Source organism: Apodemus sylvaticus, chromosome 2 (genome assembly GCF_947179515.1).
Source record: "Apodemus sylvaticus chromosome 2, mApoSyl1.1, whole genome shotgun sequence".
Classification (NCBI taxonomy): Eukaryota; Metazoa; Chordata; class Mammalia; order Rodentia; family Muridae; genus Apodemus; species Apodemus sylvaticus.
The window spans coordinates 56,279,865-56,300,366 of record NC_067473.1 but is presented as its reverse complement, the minus strand read 5'-3'; the positions used below and the strand labels follow the sequence as shown (position 1 = coordinate 56,300,366).

The 20,502-nt window shown below is 44.9% G+C and overlaps 1 protein-coding gene across 1 annotated transcript in view; it reads left to right on the top strand.

Annotated features, from left to right (window-relative positions):
• Plxna4 (plexin A4) overlaps window positions 1-20,502 on the top strand; it is a 440,362-nt gene that overhangs the window by 319,647 nt on the left and 100,213 nt on the right. The window contains exon 5 of the mRNA XM_052173399.1: window positions 15,519-15,619. Within this exon, the coding sequence (XP_052029359.1) occupies window positions 15,519-15,619 (101 nt within the window). The remainder of the gene's footprint in view (window positions 1-15,518; window positions 15,620-20,502) is intronic.

Genomic DNA, 20,502 nt, shown 5'->3' with positions numbered 1-20,502 from the left:
TGGGTGGAGAACAAAGGATATTGGTTGAAGAACTTGGGTTCTGACTGTATCACAAAGCCCTTGTTATAGGGAGAATGTCTGCATAGCTGAGACCCTGGAACAGTATGAGGGACTTGGTGGCTCTGTCTGGAATGAGACGGTAAAGCCTTATCTGAGCTTGTTCCTTCCCTGGCATGTAATCATAAGCCACCAAGAGCAGAAGCGGTCAGCCGCTACAGGGTGCCTCTATCCACCCTTGAAGCTGAACTTTAAAGTTGACCTTTTCATTTAGAGAGATGCCATCTATGCTTGGGAGAAGCAAATGCCCTGGTTGTCCTGACTGTGGTGACAGCCAGCTATTGATTTGGGTGGGATGCTGTGAGAAGTGGTATTGAGTCCCTGGGCCTATTACATGATTTAGTCTGCATAATGTCTCATAATGTTGAGGATGATAAACACCTGGCTGAGCTGGGAGTGGTCTGGTGAAGAGCTTAGATCACAAACACCAGGTACCATTGGCTCCATGTCTTCGTTTCCAGACCTCACAGCTCCTGCCCAACACTGAGTCACTGGGAACCACTCCTTCTCTACCTCTTACTCTACACTTCTAGATACTTCTTTCTCTCTGCTTCTCTAACTGTTAAAGTTCACTGCTAAAGCTCCAAACCTTTCCCCAGGCCACCCACATTTGTCCGCTGAGAACACACACCCCTGGGCAGAAACAGAGGCCCCCTCCTGTGCTCACCCTGGCACAGCAGTAACCTATGACCTGGTGAATCCTTTATCTACATATAGTACTGACAGCCATTTGTCATTTCCAAGGAACTACTACTCTAAACTCTAATGAATGTCAATGGTTCCCTCATCTACATAAGACATAGAAGAGGTAAATTGCCCCATACCTCCACTCACCCTAGAAAGTGAACCTCCTAATTGAAACCCCTGAGCATTCTCCTAGCCCCAGCTGCCATGTGGTGAGGCCAGCCCCTGGCAGACAGTGGTGGGAAGTGCTGCTCATCTCTACCTCCTTGGGAAATGTAACCATTCTCACCACCCTGTGAGCCTGACTGTCCTTCTTGTCCCACTTAGAGAGCAGGCAATCAGCTAAAATAGGACTTCCCTGGCACCTCAGAGGGGATAGGTTTTTATTACCCTCGTTGGACATGTGAGGAAAATGAAGCTCAGATTTGAATGCAGAACAGGCTCAAAAGCCTTTGAAGTTTCCATCCCATCAGGATCCTCTAGTCATGTCTCCTCACCGACACATCGACCCTTCAACCACTCTGCTGTTTATGGTAATGGGAGAGAAGTCGCCATAGTATGTGGCGGAGGCTTTGCAGTTTATCAAGAGTAAAAGACCACAAGCTGTGGTCTTTTACTATCATAGAATGCAGAGCATATGCCAAATTGGCATCCTTCTACTTTGTCAAAGTCATAAGAACTAGGGCAGAACTGAGCATCCCATTATACAGACAGATCCAGTTCCCACGACAGGGGTGAAGCTGGGAGAGACCCTGTAGCAAGGCCCCTGGGGTCTTTCCCACTGTTACCATAGTGGGTTGTGAGGAAGGACAACCGAGAGCCACATCGAAGTGATAACACACGCCCAGGTCTCACAGTAATCTAGGGACGAATGTAAGATGAGTGTGCAGGCCTTAGGTCCCCCCAGCCCCCAGCGCTGTTCTAGCACACCATGACTGTCTGTCTAGTGAGGAAATGAACCTCCAAACACACCATCGTAGATTCTAAGCCTGTAAGGACCAGAGACTGAGGAATCCTAGTCCTTGCCTAGGAATTTCTGTGGGGAGTAGGAGACTTGTCCAGGTTGGATGGGAACAACTTCTGTTTGAGCAGGTGACCTGACTTGGGGGTGTCATTGTCAAATGGTGACTCACCATTCAATGAGTTGGTTAAATTTTCAAAGGGAAAACATTTTGACAGACAGTGACAGTGGTCCATTGTGCTGTCAAAAGATGGACCAAGAGGAGACACTAAGAAGCCCTGGCTCCTCTCCATAGCTCTAGAGCAGTGGTTCTCAAACTTCCTGATGCTGAGATCTTTTAATACAGTACCTTATATTGTAGTTTATCAAAACCATACATTTATTTTTATTGCTACTTCATAGCTGTAATTTCTACTATTTTGAATCATAATGTAATTTTTTTCTGATGGTCATAGTGACACCCACAGATTGAGAACTGCTATTCTAAATAGTTTGAAATTGGATTAATGTTAAAAACAGAGAACAACTAAAGTTTGGATCCTAAAATACACTTTAGGCTAACACTTTTTTTTTTAAGACAGGGTTTCTCTGTATAGTCCTGACTGACCTAGAACTAACTCTGTAGACGAGGCTGCACTGAACTCAGAGACCTGCCTGCCTCTGCCTCTCAAGTGCTGGGATTAAAGGTGTGCATTCCACTACCTGGCCATACTAACTAAATCTCCCAATGTTAACACCAGATAACAACTCCACTCTCTCTCCAGAAACTATTCTTACTACAGAAATCTGTCTGTGCATATGACTGTCTGCTGCATGGTTCTCTTTGAAAGCTAAAAGCAGATCTGGACAGAGTGGTGCACAGCAGTAATTCCAGCACTCAGGATGCCCCAGAGGGAGGATGAGTAAAAATTCACTATGGTGAATGGATGACGAAAACCTGGTCCATGTTTAAAATGGAATCCTATTCTGCCCTAAAAACTACAAAATTTGCGGGAAATTAGATGGATGTAGAAGGTATGTTAAGCGAGGTCACACAAAACCTGCATGCTCTCGCTCACATGCAGATCCTAGCCTATAATGTGTGTATGTATAGATGTAAACAAATGTGCATTTGGATGCAGCATACATGTAGAAAGGAGAACAAGAAAAGGTGAATATTAGGTGATAAAGATGAAGATGGGTGCAGTGCCTGCCATGGAAGCAAATCTTAAAGTGAATACAAAGCTATTGTTTTCCTAGTATTAACTTTGACCAGGATTTCACTGTGTGCAGGGAGTGGGGGAGAGGTTTAAGCGCAAATATATATATATTTGATAGTCTAAGTATAAATCTAATGCAAAGCCCTTCTGCTTCAGAATGGCCATTTTAACTGCATAGACGTTCAATGAGATGTATAGATTTTTGATTCTGGCTAATCTTACTGCACATTTTTTGGCAAGTCCTTTACAATAAGGTTTAATAAAAAAGAATCTGATCTGAGCCACATATCAAGACCCTGCCAAAAATAAAATTTGAGTCATAAAATGCCTTTTCTGGATCACACTTTTCAAACTCAAGGATCAATTGTGGCTATCTGTCCTTGCCAGTAGATATCAGATCAATGTTGTTTCAGAGAATGGGTGCTCTGCCACAAACCACCCTGTGGATGGACATTCAGGTTTCTCCAGATGATCATTAGCACCGTGAACAGTTACAGCCACATGCCTGTGCTCAGGACACTGGTGTTTTCTACTGCAAAGACCATAAAAGGCAGCCTTGCTGGTCATTTATTTTAGGTTTTTGCCATCCCTGAAAAATTATTCCTCAGAAAGGTTTCACCCACACACCTGAGGCCAGTTCTCTTAGCACTCCCTTTCTTGCATGGGTACCCTCAGGGTACCCTGTTCTCATGCAAGAAACACGCTAAGTCTGTGCAGTCACAGGTTTCCTAGTGAGCAAAGACATTTCCCCATCAACATCCTAGGCCCATCCTACAAACAGCCTGGGTGGGATCTGGTGGCTTATGTGGTACCTTGAGGCAAGTGGGAAGTGGGGAGAAAAAAAGTTGGGGAGTCTTGACGGCATGCGTGGTTTTTGTCATCTGAAGCTAGCCACACCTGGCTTCCTGAGAGAGGGACCCTTAAGGGCTCCCTTGGAGAGAAGTATCACTTTCCATGCCTCCTTGGGGCACAGTGGCTTTCCCAGGATCAAATTACTTCTAGAAAGAAAAAAAATGCCTCTTGCTCCAACAACGTGCATATCTGGTCAGGGATGTCTGCAAGAAAAAAATCAGGATTTCTTTTTTCCTGTGTCACAGAATCCACAGGTATGTGGAAAAACTGCTGCTATGATCAATCAACACATCTGAGCCCACCCCTTGGCCACTGCACGCATGCTCACACACATGGACTATGGACAGCTTTTATAGCCAGACCAAAACTGGGGACAGTGGCTGAGTGATGCCCTTGACTGAAGTCATCAGAGGGAGGGGAAGAGCAGTGGGTGGAGGCAGGCCCATGCACCTACCCTGCTGCTTCCGACAAAGAGCCTGAGCGGCCAGCAGAGGAGCACTCAACATATGCCTCCTGAATCAGCTTGTCTCAACTGCCCGTGGGGAGCAGAGTTAGGTGTCCCTGTGCCAGCCTCTCCTCCTCCCCTTCCTTCTTGGCTGCAGGAACAAAGGCGCCCATTGAGCAGGCTGGGCTTAGAAAACTCAGCCAGCAGGTCCCCAGCCCCAGCTCACATGAGTCCATTGCCTTTGTCAATGTCACTGGTGAGAGATGGCTGGAGCAGGAGCAGCACTTTGATCCCTGGTACAAAAGCTGCTTCTTCACCTGCTAGACTGGGCCTGGAAGCGGGCTCTTATCCCCCCTATGACCCCAGTCAGGTTCTGGTCCCCTGAGTTTGTCTTTTCTTTTATCCTTAACCTGAAGACTAGGTCAACAAATAGCATCCTAGCCACAATGGTTGTCAGATAATCCCTGAAACCACAGAAGAAAGAGAGGAGGAGATAGATTAGGCCCAAGATCCCTTTCAGCCTGTTAACCCTGAAAATGCCAGAATGTTCGTTCTTTCCCTTGATTCTATTTCCCCTAAATGCAGGCAGGGCTGGGTAGGACAGGAGTGTGGTTGCTGGCATTCTCCATTGGCACTCGCTGTCCCAGGAGGGTGTCCAGCTTGTACCTCAACCACAGCCCTGGAGATTAGGTTTCCTGAGATAACTGTGCATGGGAGCATAATACAGTGGAGGACAGAGACTTGGACCTTTTACTTAGAAGGCTAATTTGTGATTAGGGGCAATAATCTGAACTTGAGACAATAATGCAAAATGACTGATTTAAGGTAGAGTTGATATCAAGAGGTTTTATGTTTTAATGTGTAGGAGCTTGACAGGGACAAGTTTCACGCATTCAAGTTTTTCATTCACGCCTACATCCATGCTTTTAAGTTTGTATGCAGGCATGCATTTCTGTCTGCATCCATTCTTGCATTCATGCATGCATGCAGGCAGTCACGAAGGCAGGCATTCACTCACACGCCTGTTCTCATCGACTGTGCAGGAGCTGAATGCAAGGTGTGGGGGAGGGGCAGAGATAACTTGTAGCTGAGTAAGATGCTGGAACAATAGATGAGCACTTGTTATTGGGATCTCACTCACACACTCATCTGTGCCATCCCAAGCAACCCTCAACCCTGCGGCACGAGGAGAGGAGCCGAGGCTCAGCAGAGTGAAGACGTCGCCCCCAGCACGTAGGAAGCGGCAGACACAGTACTCAAACCCAATTCTGTTTCTTCCCCAAAGCCCAGCTTCTCACTTGTCATTGAGACAAAGCTATTTCAACCTTCATTTCCTTCTCTGATTATACTTGCCAGAGCCAAAGAGGATCCCTAGAGGAGAAAGAAATGTACAGAAAGCAATCGCTGGTCTCTCGTTAGGGTTCCCACTTAGTGTGGGCTTCTTTGCTTTCCGGGGAGGCTCTGTTGTTGCGCCGCCATTCCTGAACTCATCCAAACCATCCTGGTTCCCAGTAAGAATCCCAAAGTGCTATGAAAATTTTAAGCCAAGTCCTAGGTATAGGTGTGGAGTGACAAGTCCTTCAGTCTCCTGGGTCATATGTGGAAAGAGTCCCTGGAAGGCCCAATGGTAACCTGCAGCCATGTTAACGGCTCCTCTCCTCCTGCCTCAGGGTTGAGGGTTGCTTGGGATGGCACAGATGAGTGTGTGAGTGAGATCCCAATAACAAGTGCTCATCTATTGTTCCAGCATCTTACTCAGCTACAAGTCATCTCTGCCCCTCCCCCACACCTTTCCACCTTTACCACCACCTAGCCAAGTGGCCTTGAGGAAGCTGTTGAGGAAGCTGCTGAGGCTTCATGGGCCATGGCTTTTGCATTTGTATAGCACAAAGGGGTTCAGCTCTGTCCTTGGTGAGGGCCCTGGCTAAGAGTGATGCTGTGGCATCGAGACAGTTCACAGGGGGAGGCTCAGACATGGGGTGAGGTGCAGGGATGGGCTGAGGTGTAGGTACCATGATTTCTTGAGGCTCTGCAGAGCACACAACACTCCTCACCCAGCTTCTCAGCTACAGCCACTAGCTAATGAGGAGCAGCATATGTTGCTGATTCCGGCGCCTGCACTCACTCCTTGGCTGTCCAAGATCCCAGAGCAAACTGGCTTCCTATTAGGCATTTATACTTATTAATAGCAGCAAATTGCAGTCCTCCACAACATCTGCTACTTCACATCTCAGAATGCTTCCTGAACCATTTGTATTAGGATTTTGTGACCAGGACTCAGAGACGGCATGACTTATCCACCTATCTGAAAACTGATCCGCTGGAGCCTGGTGGCAGAGGAGGAGGCTTTATCGAAGGTCAGCAATGCATCCCTAGCGGACTGAAACTCAGCTCTCAGCCTCCTAAGCTTCGTGTCTGGAATTATTATGCTAGCCTAAGTATCAAGGACCTTGGCCCCAGAACTCATACCTGCAGGCAAGAGGAGGCTTTGCTGGCATACTGAAGCATATATTCTGATGCATTGGCCACATTCACTGTTAGGTCCAGGAATAATTAGGAGAATTCAAAAGGCTCAAAGCAAACTTCTTGATACCAGGACGTCAGTCTGAATGGCCAATCTAGTGATCTGGGTTCTCTTTCCAAAGTCCTTTTTTTTTTTTTTTTTTTTTTTTTTGGTATTTTTTTCACATGGCTGGATTCTCTTACTATCTACCGATGCATAGACATGGACCTAAGAAAGTATGACGGGCACAGAAGGACATGAAAGGATCTACTGGGCCATGTTGAAGATGATTAAAACCTCTGAACATGCACCCACTACCACCACCCTCACTGTGGGTATGGCTCTGATACCCAGGAGAGAAAGAAGCCAACATATCAAAACCTATCTCTCCTCCATCTTCCTTCCTTATGACATCTCACAAGGCTTTTGTGCCCTTCTGAACTCTCTCCTCAGCACCTGTGTCCTATCCAGCTATTGCCACAACAGTGTGTATTATTACTAGGCTAACCCAGCACCTAGCAGCACATGGTAGGCATTTATTCTCACCCTCACATCCTTATAGCACAATGTCATATAGCTGTCTCACTGGGTAGTTGTGTTTCAAGCTGGCCTGACATCTGGCTGCCAGCACAGGTCCGATCTTGCTCCACACAGGTTCTTTGATGCCCAAGAGGAAAAGGAGGCAGGGACCTAGGGCATTCTTCTTGCAAAGATGCCATGCGCACAGAACAGCAAAGTCGAACCCATGAGCAAATCTCATGCATGGGCTGGTCCTGTGGTCACTACCGTCTCATCCATCAAGTCAAGTCTTGAAGCCATGTCCAATGTCAAAGTCAAGAAAAGTACATTCTGCCTCCTTGTTCTCCATGAGGTAACAGCAAGGGTGATCCTAAAAGGCCAACCTAGGTAAACTGAGGTGCAAAGTATAGTCCATAATGACTTGGGGCCAGGCTCCTGACATTTGTCTCTTGTACCAAGCAGTCAGGTTAGAAAGCCTCCCCACCTCTAAGAAGATAAATAACTTTAAGGGTTCCAGGTACCTGGAGGGATTCCATCATAGGTGACAGAGGGGCTTCCAGGGACTCTGTGAATTCCTTTCATGACCCCAAGTCAGAAGAAACAAACCTGGAAATGTAGCCAAAGGCCACAAAGAAAGGGAATGCCCAAGAAGAGACTGTGAAAGTTCTCTAAGACCATGCTACAGAGATGTACGTGCATTGCTGGGCTAACGCGCTCCTAAAGGAACGACTTCCTTCAGCCCCACTTCTCTTGCTTGCATGGGAACAGGAGACAGGAGGACATCATGAAGGATGGCACCAACTGCCACATCTGTGCAGCTTGACAGCTCCCCGGGAGCTTCTTCGAGTTTCTTAATGGGTCTTCTTGCCTCTTTTTTCTTTTCTTTCTTTTCTTTTTGTGTGTGACAATTTTGAAGGAAATTGGGTACTTAGGAACCCTTTTGGACATTTAAATTAACTCCAGGCATCAGGCTCGGTGTAGCCACTGTGGCATTAGCATCCAATTATAAGAGTAGAGATGGAGTAATAACTCACACTTCGACCAGGATGTCAAATGCTTAAACAAATGAGAGATGCACACAGAGACTGTGAACAGTGGGGACAGAGTGTTTCTGCATGGAGTCTGCAGAGTCGCAGGCACCCCTTGGAACAAGAGCTGCAACAGGCAGAGGAGAGCCCAACTGCCAGAGGAAAGCATCTTGCAAAAAGGAAAACTGGCAGGGACTAACCACCACAAGCCAGGCCTCACGAGACCATACCAATTCCTCCAGTGATGAGAAGCTCACTTTCTGACAACCTCTAAGAATGAAGTAAATGTGGCTGGTTCAGAAACCTAGAAAGGCCAAGGCCAGGTGTTGAGAGCTAGGATGGGTCCTCTGCTCTGTTCTGCCACTCATAAGCTTCTAACCTAGGCTATTGTTGTATAAATCGGTGGGCTCTGGTCATGAGACTAGTGAGGTTAAGGAAGGTGACAGTGACGATGATGATGATGATGATTCTATTGATCAAAGTGGGGATGTGGCAGGGCTCAGTCAGCAAAGTTCTTGGCTTGCAAACATGAGAACCTGCATTAGATGCCTAGCCACATAAAACATCAAGTCATAATGGACCCCCAGATAGCTAGTCAGTTCAGCCCACATAGTGAGCTCCAGGCCAGTGAGAGGTTGATTCTCAAAAACACAACGTTGAAGTACCTGAGAAATGACAGTCAAGTTTGCACACATGCACCCATGAACAGATGCACATCTGAGTATGCATACACACACATTTATGTATGCACAAATCAAAGCAAATGAAGATACTCTTTAACTTAGTCTAAGACCAAGCCAAAGTATACTATATTATTTAAGGAAGCTAACCTTAGTTGGAAAGGGATAAAGAAAAGAAGTGTTCTTTCCAAGAAAGCCATCCAAAGAGGAAAAGTATAGGGAAAGAATGATAGGAAAGGGCCCACATGTCATAAATGGGCAGAAGAATAATTATCTGAAGACAGGGGTTGGGCTGAAGTGATGCCTCAAGGGTTTAAGAACATATACTGTCCCTGCAGAGGATACAAGTTCTGTTCCCAAAACCCTGACTGGATAGCTCACAACTGCTGAACTCTAGTTCTGAGGTACTCAGCACCCTCTTCTAACCTCTGAGTGTACCTGAGTACACATGGTGCACATAAACTCACACACACACATAAACATAAACTTTAAAATAAAAGAAACAAATCTGTCAAGTCAGGTTCTATGCACTATCATGTGAAACATTTGAATTCTGTGCCTCTCGGAGAGTATGGACGAAAGGAAGGTTCTGGGTAGACAGGCTATGGCATTATCTTTTCAAATCCAGAAATGAATGATAGGAGATGGTTATCTCTAAACCTTTGTCCAAGAAAAATTAATCTGAGGAGCTGAAAGGTGTGTGTCTATTTACCAAAATACCTCAGCCTATGTTGTGAGCATTGCTGCATGCCCCTGACCCGGGGGCTAAGCAGGTCTTCTCATGTCAACCCTGCTCTGTTGAAGATCAGCCCTTTGCCAATGTCCACTCGAGACCATTTCTACAGCATTTTAATAATGGCTGCAAAATAGATTTTATTGGTCAGAGTTGTCTAGAGTCACAGAACTTATAGGCAGTCTTTATATAGTAAGGGAATTTGTTGATGACTTGTACTCTGTAGTCCAACTCCCCAACAATGATCAGCAGCAGCCGTGGATGGAAGTCTGAAGATCTAGCACTTGCTCAGTCCCACAAGGCAAGCAGGTGAAGAAGAGAAAGTGAATCTTCCTTCTTCCAATGTTCTTATGTAGGTCTCCAGCAGAAGGTGTGACCCAGATTAAAGGTGTATACCACCTTGCCTGGATCTGGTACTTGCTTTGTCCCAAATGATGTTGAACTCAGAGATCTCCCTGTCTTAATCTTCTGGGATTCATAGCCACTATGCCTCAAGATCTCCATGCCAAGATACAGGTCAAAAACTTGTATCTCCTAGCCTCCATATTAGGACCACAGGTGAGCCTTCCAATTCTGGATTATAGTTCATTCCAGATATAGTCAAGTTGACAACCAGGAATAGCCACTACATAGATATAGCACAAAATTAGCTATTTTACTGTCTCTGGGTCCTCATGGGCATTTGGGCATATATAAGTGGTGTGGCCATTTCTAGAACATTTTATCTTTCTAAACTGAACCTCTGTACCCATTCAATAGCAATTCACTCCTCCCTTCTTCGTTTCAGTGCCTGGCTGCCTCCATTTTAACTTCTCACTGAATCTCTGGTGATCTCATGTGTGTTGCAATGATTGTCCGTTTATGTCGTACCTATTTTATGTAACATATCATACTTAAAATTCATCTAGAATTTCTTCCCATCTTCCCTCTCTCCTTCCCTCCCTTCTTTTTTGGCTTCTTGAGATAAGGTCTCTCTATGTATCCCAGGCTGGCCTTTTCTCATACCTCAGCTTCCAGATTGCTGGATTACAGATGTGTGCCCCAATCCTGCTTCGTTTCCTTTGAAGGCTGGATACCGTTTCAGTGTGTGTACATACCACATTTTGTTCATCCATTCTTCTGGATAGCTTCCATTTTTAAATATTGTGAAGAATTCTATGAACATGAACGTGCAAATGTGCCTTTGAGGCTGGACTTACTCATCTGTTGACTATGTACTTGGTAGCAAAGTCACTATCTTACATGGCAAATTGGTTTTGGGGGAATTTATCACTGCCTAGAGACAGTATACCAAGGCAATTCTGTGCAGATCCAAACCCCACTCTTGTTCTAGGAGCTACATTCTCCCTCTGTTCTAATGTGGGGTGGTCCTGAAAATGGCTGGGGCTCCCTCTCTGGAAGCACTAAAGGCTACATTGTAGCCACATCAATCAACAACCTCTCCTGGAGTCTAGTGGCAGGGGGAGGGACCTCAATCTTCTGTGGTCTCTAACACCATCTATCATTATGATAGCTTAGGTCACATTGTCATCTGATTTGTTCTCCCAACAGAAGTCATCCCCTCAACACACACACTTCTTTTTCACCTCTTCCTGTGGTCTAAATTCCCTCACTCAGTTAATTAGCATGCCTGGCACTGTAGCTTAAGACTTTAATCAGCGTGTGGTGCTTTTAATTAATCGTGTGGCTCTGCATCTGGAGTGGTTTGTGTTCCAGGGTCAGGAGAGGAATGGAGGTGGGGAATGGAGAGGCAGCTTTGTTGGGTGTCCAGTGTAGGTAGAGAGTCCAGCTACTGGGGAGAGAGATGACTCATAAGAGCAAGATGGCTGAGAAGCCATCTGGCCACCTTTGCAGCATATTAGCAAGAGGTAAAAGGGAACCCAGGACTTTAGTGTATATATTTTGTAACTGAGATAAATGGCTGTACTAATTACAGTTTGCAAAAGTGATTCTAAAGTGTCAGGAAAACTTCTGACACACTCTAGGATTGTCCACAGGGAAGCAATGTGCCTAGAGAAGACTGAGCCATGGCAACAGCGTTAGGCCAAGCTGGAGAGCAGGTGGCCTGAGAGGAGGACTTCTGAGAATCCCTGGTCCCTGCCCTTCCCCATGGAGGTTCTGCACAGGGAAAAGAGATGACATCACTCCCTCAAATGATAACTGAGTTCTCTCACCTATTAGAATTCCAGCATGGTCTCTTAATTTTAGCATTGGTGATTTAAAAGCCTGGGGAACATTTAGATCAACCTCATAAGCAAGTAGTAAAAATGTCATGATGCCTGGTAGGAACAAGCTGGAAATTTTCAAAGAGAAAACTTTAGACTACCAGATCCTCACGGTGTGTTTCTTGAAAGTCCCCAATATTATGTTTATACATGTCCCTGAAAGCCTCACAGAGAGGAGTGCCTTGGGTGAGGTTTTGTCTGGACACTTAGAAGCAGCTAGAATGTCAGATCCAAAAGGAATTCTAGAATGAATGCACACCATTGCTTATTTTATAGATAATTGAAAAGGGACCCAGAGAGAACTGTTCATCTGGAGAGATAGGAGCAATGCAATAGCCAAGACCTAGCTTTCAAACTTTTGGAGATTAGATGTGTGCCTGGTCCCATACAAATGTTTAGTTGAAATCAAAGAATAGCATGGAGTACACTTGGAAGCCAAGATGGGGTCTGAATTAATCCAGGATGCTCGGGTAACTTCAGAACCCTGTCTGAAGTGTGGAGTGGTGAATGGCTTAGAGGCTGGTGTCACACTCAAAGAGGAAATTACACAATGAAATGACTAAGGAGGAATATGTCTTACAAGTCTGATAACTCCCAGGGTAGCTCCCCAGACCGAGGAAGGCTCTGTGATGTCTCTGATTTGGGAGAGTGGTCAGTGCACTGAGCAACAGGGGATGGAACGTGCACAGGAAAGCCTGTGGGAATCTTAACCACCACCTGTGAAGTGCTGGACCCCAGACTCATTACGAATCCATTTCATGGTCATATGCTTCAGAAATAGGAATGTTGGGAGCAGGGTTTAGCTCCATGGTCCAGGACAGGAAAAACAAGTCTCATAGACAGTACGGTCTCATTGTTAATAATGGCCAAGGATGCTTTGAACCTCCCTGTGCAGGCTCTAACATCCTTTGCAACTACACAGAAAATGGCAGCTGTTTAAAATCAAGAGAGGAAGGATTTTATAATTCTGGGCTATTGACATTATTAAACACCACTTGCAAGTTATTTTTAGAATGCAAAGGTTTCTGAGGTATCTGGCTTACCCAGTGGCTGGCCCTTTCCTCCAAGTGGCATACCCCAGAACTCCAGAAAACACTAACACCCTGAAATCCCAGGGAAAAGTTCAGAACTCTAAGGCAAACCCTATAGTCCTAGAGCAGACCCTAGAACTCTAGGGTATACCCCAGAAACCAAGCTAACATTCCAAAATCCTATAACACACCCCAGCATCTCATGGTATACTCCAGAACTGCAGGGTACACCTTAGGGGCGAACTCTGAAACCCCAGGTCTAGCACTGGAATTCCAGGGTATATTCCATGCAAGACAGATTATCAAACATGTCAATACGAGAAACTGGGGAGAGTGTTAATTAAGTTTAGACCAAGAAAATGCTTTTGATTGCACAAGCCATGGTATTTTTTTCCTTTAAGCCCATGCAAAATATGGAGTGCCAGACAGGCAGCTGGAACTCATGAAAACATGGTTATGTCTTATGGTTCCCAACTTTCACCCTCTATAGCCCTTTTTATTATTTCTCCCCTTAGGGAGTCGCATTCTGAAAGATCCTGTCTACTAAACAAACTGCATTTATTAAGTAATAATATATTTCCAATTTTAATATGGGAGGCACATGAGTATGCATCGCCACATAAAACAGCAACAATCCAATTTCCAATAGGCTTTCGGAAATATTGAAAATAGCTTGTGAATCTCATTCCTACTCCCCAATTCATAGGAGTCAGGGTCCTCTGGGTTGGGCACTATTATGCATGCAGTCATGTGACTAGAAGGTTTTTGCTTAAGGAGGAACAGAAAAATTAAAGTGGCAACAGGAATGAGCTAAATTCCTAGGTGCCTGCAGAGTCAGCAATGTAATTCATAAAAACTGATCATCAAACTTAATTATAAAGGCATTGAGGTCATGGGGAAATCACCTGGGCAATGATAGAAATTAAGATAAAATTCCAGGGAGCAGAGAGGTGGCTTGGTGGCTACTGGTGCTCGCTGCCAAGCTGGCTTGCCAGGGTTCTATCCCTAGAATCCACACGGTGGAAGGAGAAAATGAATCCTGCAGGCTGGTCTCAATCTCCTACATGCGTGCATGATAAATGTGTGCAAGTGTGCATGAGTGAACACACACACATACACACAAATAAATATATGTGAAAAATTTAGAAAATTCCAAATGCAAATCCAAGTCTTTCAGAACAAGCAATAAAGGCCAAGGGCGAAGCTGCAAAGAATGAGAGGAGACAGCTACACAAAGATAGATAAAGGAAATGAGGAAATTAAGGGAAAGGAGACCGTGGTGGGACTTGGAATTAATTATTAATTAATTCCAAAAGAGTGTGGAGACTAATTGAGCAGGCTCTGGTGCCAGTTTGACTGTGCGTGAGTTACAAGTAGCCCCTGCCAAGTGGGCATAATTGTACAGCACAGATGCTTTATGGAACAGCAGGGGAAGCACAGCCTCCCTGCTCACTCTTGAGCAGAGATGGTTCAGCCGGGTCAGCAAGTACAATTTATTGTGTTGGTTCTGATGGTGACTGTAGCGAGTTTGTCCTGGCATCTAGTCACCTAAAAGACTAGGCAAGAAACCCTCCACTTGGATAAAAAGTAGATAATATAAAATATCCCAAAATAAAAAACAGAATTTAAACATTTTTTTTTTAAAGAAGAAACTAGCAAAATGGAAAATAAAGACCAAGGTTATAAAAAGAAAATAAAAATTCCATCTGATCACAAGTGTCATCTTTAAATACCTACTACATAGCTGGTACTTGGACATCATGTAAGGCGACATCAAGGCTGCCTTTGAGAACAAAGAAACTCAAACGATATTTAAGTGCGTGCAGGAAATGGAGGCATTTGAGCTAAGTGAAAATGTCATGTGGAACATTTTATGTTAACAAGCTGCTGCTGGAAGGGAATGTAAAGTCTCTGGGCTGGAGAGGAAGCTTCGAATCATGAAAAGGGTGTGTGTGTGGGGGAAATAGCAAGGCTGGTCTTTGAAAGAACCGCAGTGAAATCAATTTTTGGAGCAAGTTGGTCAACAGTACGAAGCAGGAGAAGGCAGAAGACAGCCACAGGGTAGATCCAGCACCTTGTTAAACATCGAGGAGAAAGAACAGAGAAGGGTGCTGGGTGAGGGCTAAGTACTCTCTGGAAAAAATAAAAGTGCTGAGACCTAATGGAAGGGGGTGAGAGAAAGTGAAACAAGATGGAGAAAGAATGAACATTCATTCGGCCTTATTGCTTTGATAGGAAACAAATATGTATTGAGTTGGGTATTTGCAGAAATATGTGGGGTGTGGGTAATAGGAAAATGTGAAAGTGTAGCATGTAAGTCTATTTTATGATATTTCATAAAAAGTCAATGTGGACTGATTTCCAGATACATCTTAGATACATTTGAGAACCTAGTAAGTGGTTGTATCCTCCGGATGCTATGCAGTCACCTACTCTAATATGTCCCCTCAAAGTCCCATTGGTTCTAGGGCCCTAAGCTCTCCCATGCTCCTCTGGTATCTTGGGTGATACAATTGTATTTAGAATGACAATCTTAGCTGTGAACCATCGGGGCTCTGAAGATTGGTGACTGACTGCTTGGTCTTTGGTGTGCTGTTCTAGCTTACCAGAGTTCCTGTGGAGTCCTGTGGGCAGTATCGGAGCTGTGGCGAGTGTCTTGGCTCAGGTGACCCCCATTGTGGCTGGTGTGTGCTCCACAACACGTGAGTACCATTGGTCACTCCCTCCTGCCTCCCGTTTCCTTCCAGGAGCTCGAATGTTCCTCTCTGTCTACCTCTCACCCTGTGAGCATTTCTCTCATCCTCACCCTTCCTTCCTTCCACCCTTTGCAAGCTTCATTGCTCTGTGGTTTGTTCTGGGTTCACTTTCACTTGCCCAATTCCACTAAGACACATATGGCAATGTCACCATGGAATGGTGACAGGTCAAAATACGGCAGTCACCCTGGCAATGACACCCTGAAGAACCACTGCAAGAGATGCCTGGACTTGTCCAACTTCAATTTGTAGAGCACCCCACACACATCAAGACACAATACTTTTTCTCACTTGTATGTCTATTTTAGGGGTGATTGATTCTCTAGAAGAAGGGAGAGGGCTGTCATATTAAAGTGGAAATAAATAGTAACTGGATGACTGAACTGAGAGATGCAGACAACTAGCCAGGAAATAGGGGAGAACTGAAGATCATTTTTAAATTGTAATTAATTCTTATCTTATGCATATTTGTATTTGGCCTGCATATATTTCTGTGCACTATGTGTATGTGTGGTGCCTTAGAGTCCAGAGAACAGTTCAGATGCCCCAAAACTAGAATTACAGATGTTTGTGAGCTGCCGTGTCAATACGAGGAATTAAATCTGGGTCCCTTGGCAGAATGGGTATCAACTGACCCATCTCTCAAATCCCAAGATCTTTATTCTCCTTTCCTAACATCTGCCAGAGTTAGACTCCCATCTGAATAGAATTTAGCCCTACTCTAGCTATGGTTGATTCCTATGGCCACCTGAAACCTGGTATTCTATGAGCTAGATACACACACTATAAAATAAGATTTTAGTCTTCCTGTTAGCAACCTGAATTTCTTGGGACTAATGACATTTATTGTAATTTTCAGTCATTTTAAACTATAAGAAATTGAAGGTGAAATCTTGTCTCTTTCCTCTTCCAAAGACAGGAAATACTCTCTAGATTCTGACAGTTAAAAACACCCTCCTAATTTCTCATAAATCTCTCCAAGAGAACAGCCAACTTCCCTATTTCTGGGTATTGGACATAATGAGGCCTTGAGTCCCTTAAGGGGAGGCCTGAAATCTGTTAGGGATATTATAGCAGAAAGAAATGGAGAACCACTGAGCCAGGCTGAAATGCACACAACTCTAAAATAGGTTGGAAGCTGTGCTCAAGTGTACATCAAGGCCATCAGTAATAGTGCGATGGAACCCAACATTGCCCTCCACAAAGGATGGTGGAGAGGAACATTTAGACTGCATACCAGCTCCTGTCAAGCCAGACAGTTCCCTGATGCTACCTTCTAAGGAAGAAGGAGATATATGTCTTTGTCCTGCATAGTAGGATCTCCTAGAAAAGGAATGAATGCATTCTTAACCTGATGCCTTCCTTGGGGACTTGGAAGCCACCTAGCTTACTGTTTAGTAGAACATACTTAGTAGTTATAGCATGGTATAAGCATCCTTCCAGGGCAATCAAAAAAGCTGACCCCTCCCTGAAATCCTTTAGGACCAAAACACAGGTCTCTGTGTCCATGTTAATTTGTGTCACGATGCCATTCCAGCCCCATATGGCACTTATCTCAGTGAGAATTTACCTCCAAAGCTGGTTAAGCTGAGAAAAAGAAAAAATGTCATCCTCTACTTCTATGGCCTCAGCTTCTCCTTGTATGGTATGGTGCTTGACTCCTGTGGCAGAAAGCAAGGGTAAACTAAAGCCAAAGAATAGTCAGGATCATTCATAAGGCAGGCTATCACATAGTGAAACCAGCAGTTCGTCCCAGCAAGTCATAATGGAAACAGTCATGGACCTGACTTCAGTGTCTGACACACAATTCAGATCCAAATCTCCCCAGCACTCTCTCTGTGGCCCGGTGCCTACTTCACTTAGTTATAAGAGAATTGATAAGGCCAACCTCTTGGGTCAGATGCTTTGTGGTTAGTGGAACCCTGGTAGGGTATTCAAGGATCTCATAGGCTGCAGCAACAGCTGAGAGCTTACAAGTGTCCTTCCTCTTGGGCTTTGGTAGACTCCAGTGATTTTCTAGATGGCCCTTGAATGGTGTGCTTGAGTCCCTGAGGCTGACACAGTTTCAAGCTGTCTTTTCTTGGCTGGCAGATGTTCCTTCTGCTTCCCCTTATCTCCTTCAGCCTGGAATTGCATCTCACCCCAGTCTTCATACCAGATGTCAAACCTTTACTAAGACCAGTGGCTGTATAAGAGTTGTCTTGTCTGCCATCCAACACTGAGCTGCTGTTTCTGTGGCCTCTCTTTGCCCAAGGAGCCACAATAAAACTACTATGTGGCTATGACAGGGAATCTTGTAATGACTGCTGAAATCAGTGCAGTCGAGTTCTCCTGTTTTGTATACTTGTGAGGTTGTGAGTACAGCCTATTTGCATTATGCGCAGTCGTGATGTTCTATAAAGAACAGTGAATGAATTAGCAAATTAGCAAACTCCTGCCCCTAAAAGAAATAGAGAATCTGGCTCCTGAAACCACTGGCAACATTTTTACCAATGGATTGATACATAACCTCATTTGTTGGACATCTGTATGATATCTTTAAGATATCTTCCTCAATAAATATTGTTAGCTTATTAATGGTCAATTCATGGCCAAGAAAACTATAATTTTATACCCAGATGAAGTTTCTTATGATCTTCCTGCATATCCTTACAGCATGTGCCTTTACGATTGGTTGAATGAAGCTTCTTTAACATGCATATATCTCACCTTCCTTGTTTCACAGCATGACCTTGATATGCTTAGGAATACTGGGCAGTAAATCCTTCAAAGTCAAACAAGTATAAAACTCGAAAAGTGTGGCATTAAGCAGGCCTCATTTATAATGCAGTTACTGAAACAGAAAGGCAAAACGTCACGTATTCCTACTCTAGCTGGGAACATGTGACTTAAGTCATTCCCCACTCTGCAAATGGCCATGGGGAACCTCAAAAGTGCCATGAAGGCAAGCTTGGATGGCACTAATAAATGTTAGCAGTTGGCTGAATTTGAAATATGGAATCTGAAAATATTGAAGATTGGCCATATCACTGTGTGGAAGACACTTGGCATCTACATTTGTAAGGAGGAAGAACCATGGCTTACCGTGGTGCTAACTTGGGGATTAGATGGATAATAGAGGTTGCTATGGAAGTCCCAGGATCTCTGCTCCATCAGTGTGCTGCTCTCCATAACATTAAGCTCTTAGTGAAGTGAATGAGTGATGAGGGCAGATGTACAGGGACCTTGGTGCTGTACCCAGGGGTCTTGTAACTTCTTGGTAGGACACAGTCCATGAGTTCCCACAGGCCCAGAGTACTGATCATTGAACTACTTAGGAAGTCTCCTGCCCTCTGAGAGTTAATGACTAAGAATAGCTCCTGTGTGTGGTGTGTGAGCAAGGACAGGCCCTTGGGTCTCTTAAGATACCTTTCATTAACACACAATTCTAAACTTGTATGGAGTCAAATGGACAGATAGGAAGTGTTCTGTCTGAAAAAAACGTTAACATATGTAAACTCATGTAGCCCAGGTAGACAACACTGCCTCTTCTGGAAGGTCAGTACTATCTTCAAGTCAAACACAGGAGTCCTTCACTGCCTCCTGTCCTTCACTGCCTTGTCCTTTTCAGTGGACACATCATGGATATGCATGGTTTAGAGGCAACAAATAGGACATGGAAAAAGCAGAAGAAAGGAGTGGGGTAGGTGTGAACAGTGAACAGAGTTAGTGTGGGAACCAGTCTAGAGATGTTGGTCCTGAGAGGCTCTGCTAGGAAGGAAGCGAGGAACGAGCAAGGTTCAGCCTTCCCTAAAGTACTGTGGACACACACACACACACAAATGCAGACACATAAATACTTGGATACACTACACACACACACATACACACACACACACACACACACACACACACACACACACACATCTAAAACTAGTCCTGCACTTTCTATGCTGAACACAGTGCTAGGCTCCGGGATGCAAAATTATTGTAATATTGATTCTGCCCCGTAGCTTCTTTGGGACCAGGCCTTTAATGCAATGATGGGTTAGAGGGATCAGCATGTTTGTCAGGCTTCCATGCTGGCCAAGACTCTGTGCTAATTGATACTGGCCCTTGCTGAAGGCCCCAGTAAACGTGATTTTCAGCAAGTCCATGGCAAAGAACAAAACAGGACCATCCAAGCGTGAGCTTGAGTCGAGACTGTTTGTCTGTATTCATAGTCATTTTTTGACAACCTTTCCTGTGGTGGTAGGGAGTAGTGTGTGTGTGTGTGTGTGTGTGTGTTAGACAAAAATTGACAAAATAGCAAGAGGGTGGGAGAAAGCCATTAGAGAAGAAGCCAAAGGAACAAGAAGCCGGAGGACAGAGCCTCTGCAAACAGGTAGCCTGTGTCACTGAAAGAGCTTTTGTACCAGGGAAGTCACAGCAGGGCTGTGGGCTGAATATGCTGAAGAGATGATGCAGTCATTTCTTTCTTTCTGCTTTCCCTCCCTCTACACTAGTAAATGTGTCAAAGTGCATACCTGCCAGCCCAGGGGTAAGGAGAAGTCCCCACACTGAGTTTTTCAGCAGCCCCTGGCCCTGCCTCCAAGCCTGTCTTCCTAATGGCAAGCATGGCAGACACAAAGCTGCCTGTTTACTCAGCCTGCATTCCCAGGGCTTTCCTCTGTGTGTGAGCCCACCTGTTCTGATCTGGGCAAAAGGGAATAAAACCATCCAAGCCCTGTCTGCCTTTGTCCCATCACAGCTGTCTCCTGTCCTGGGCCTGGAACACACCCTCCAGACTTGGCAGGCCCTGAGCCCTCTCCATCTTCCCCTTCCTTGGCACTATTCCCAGTCAAAGAAGC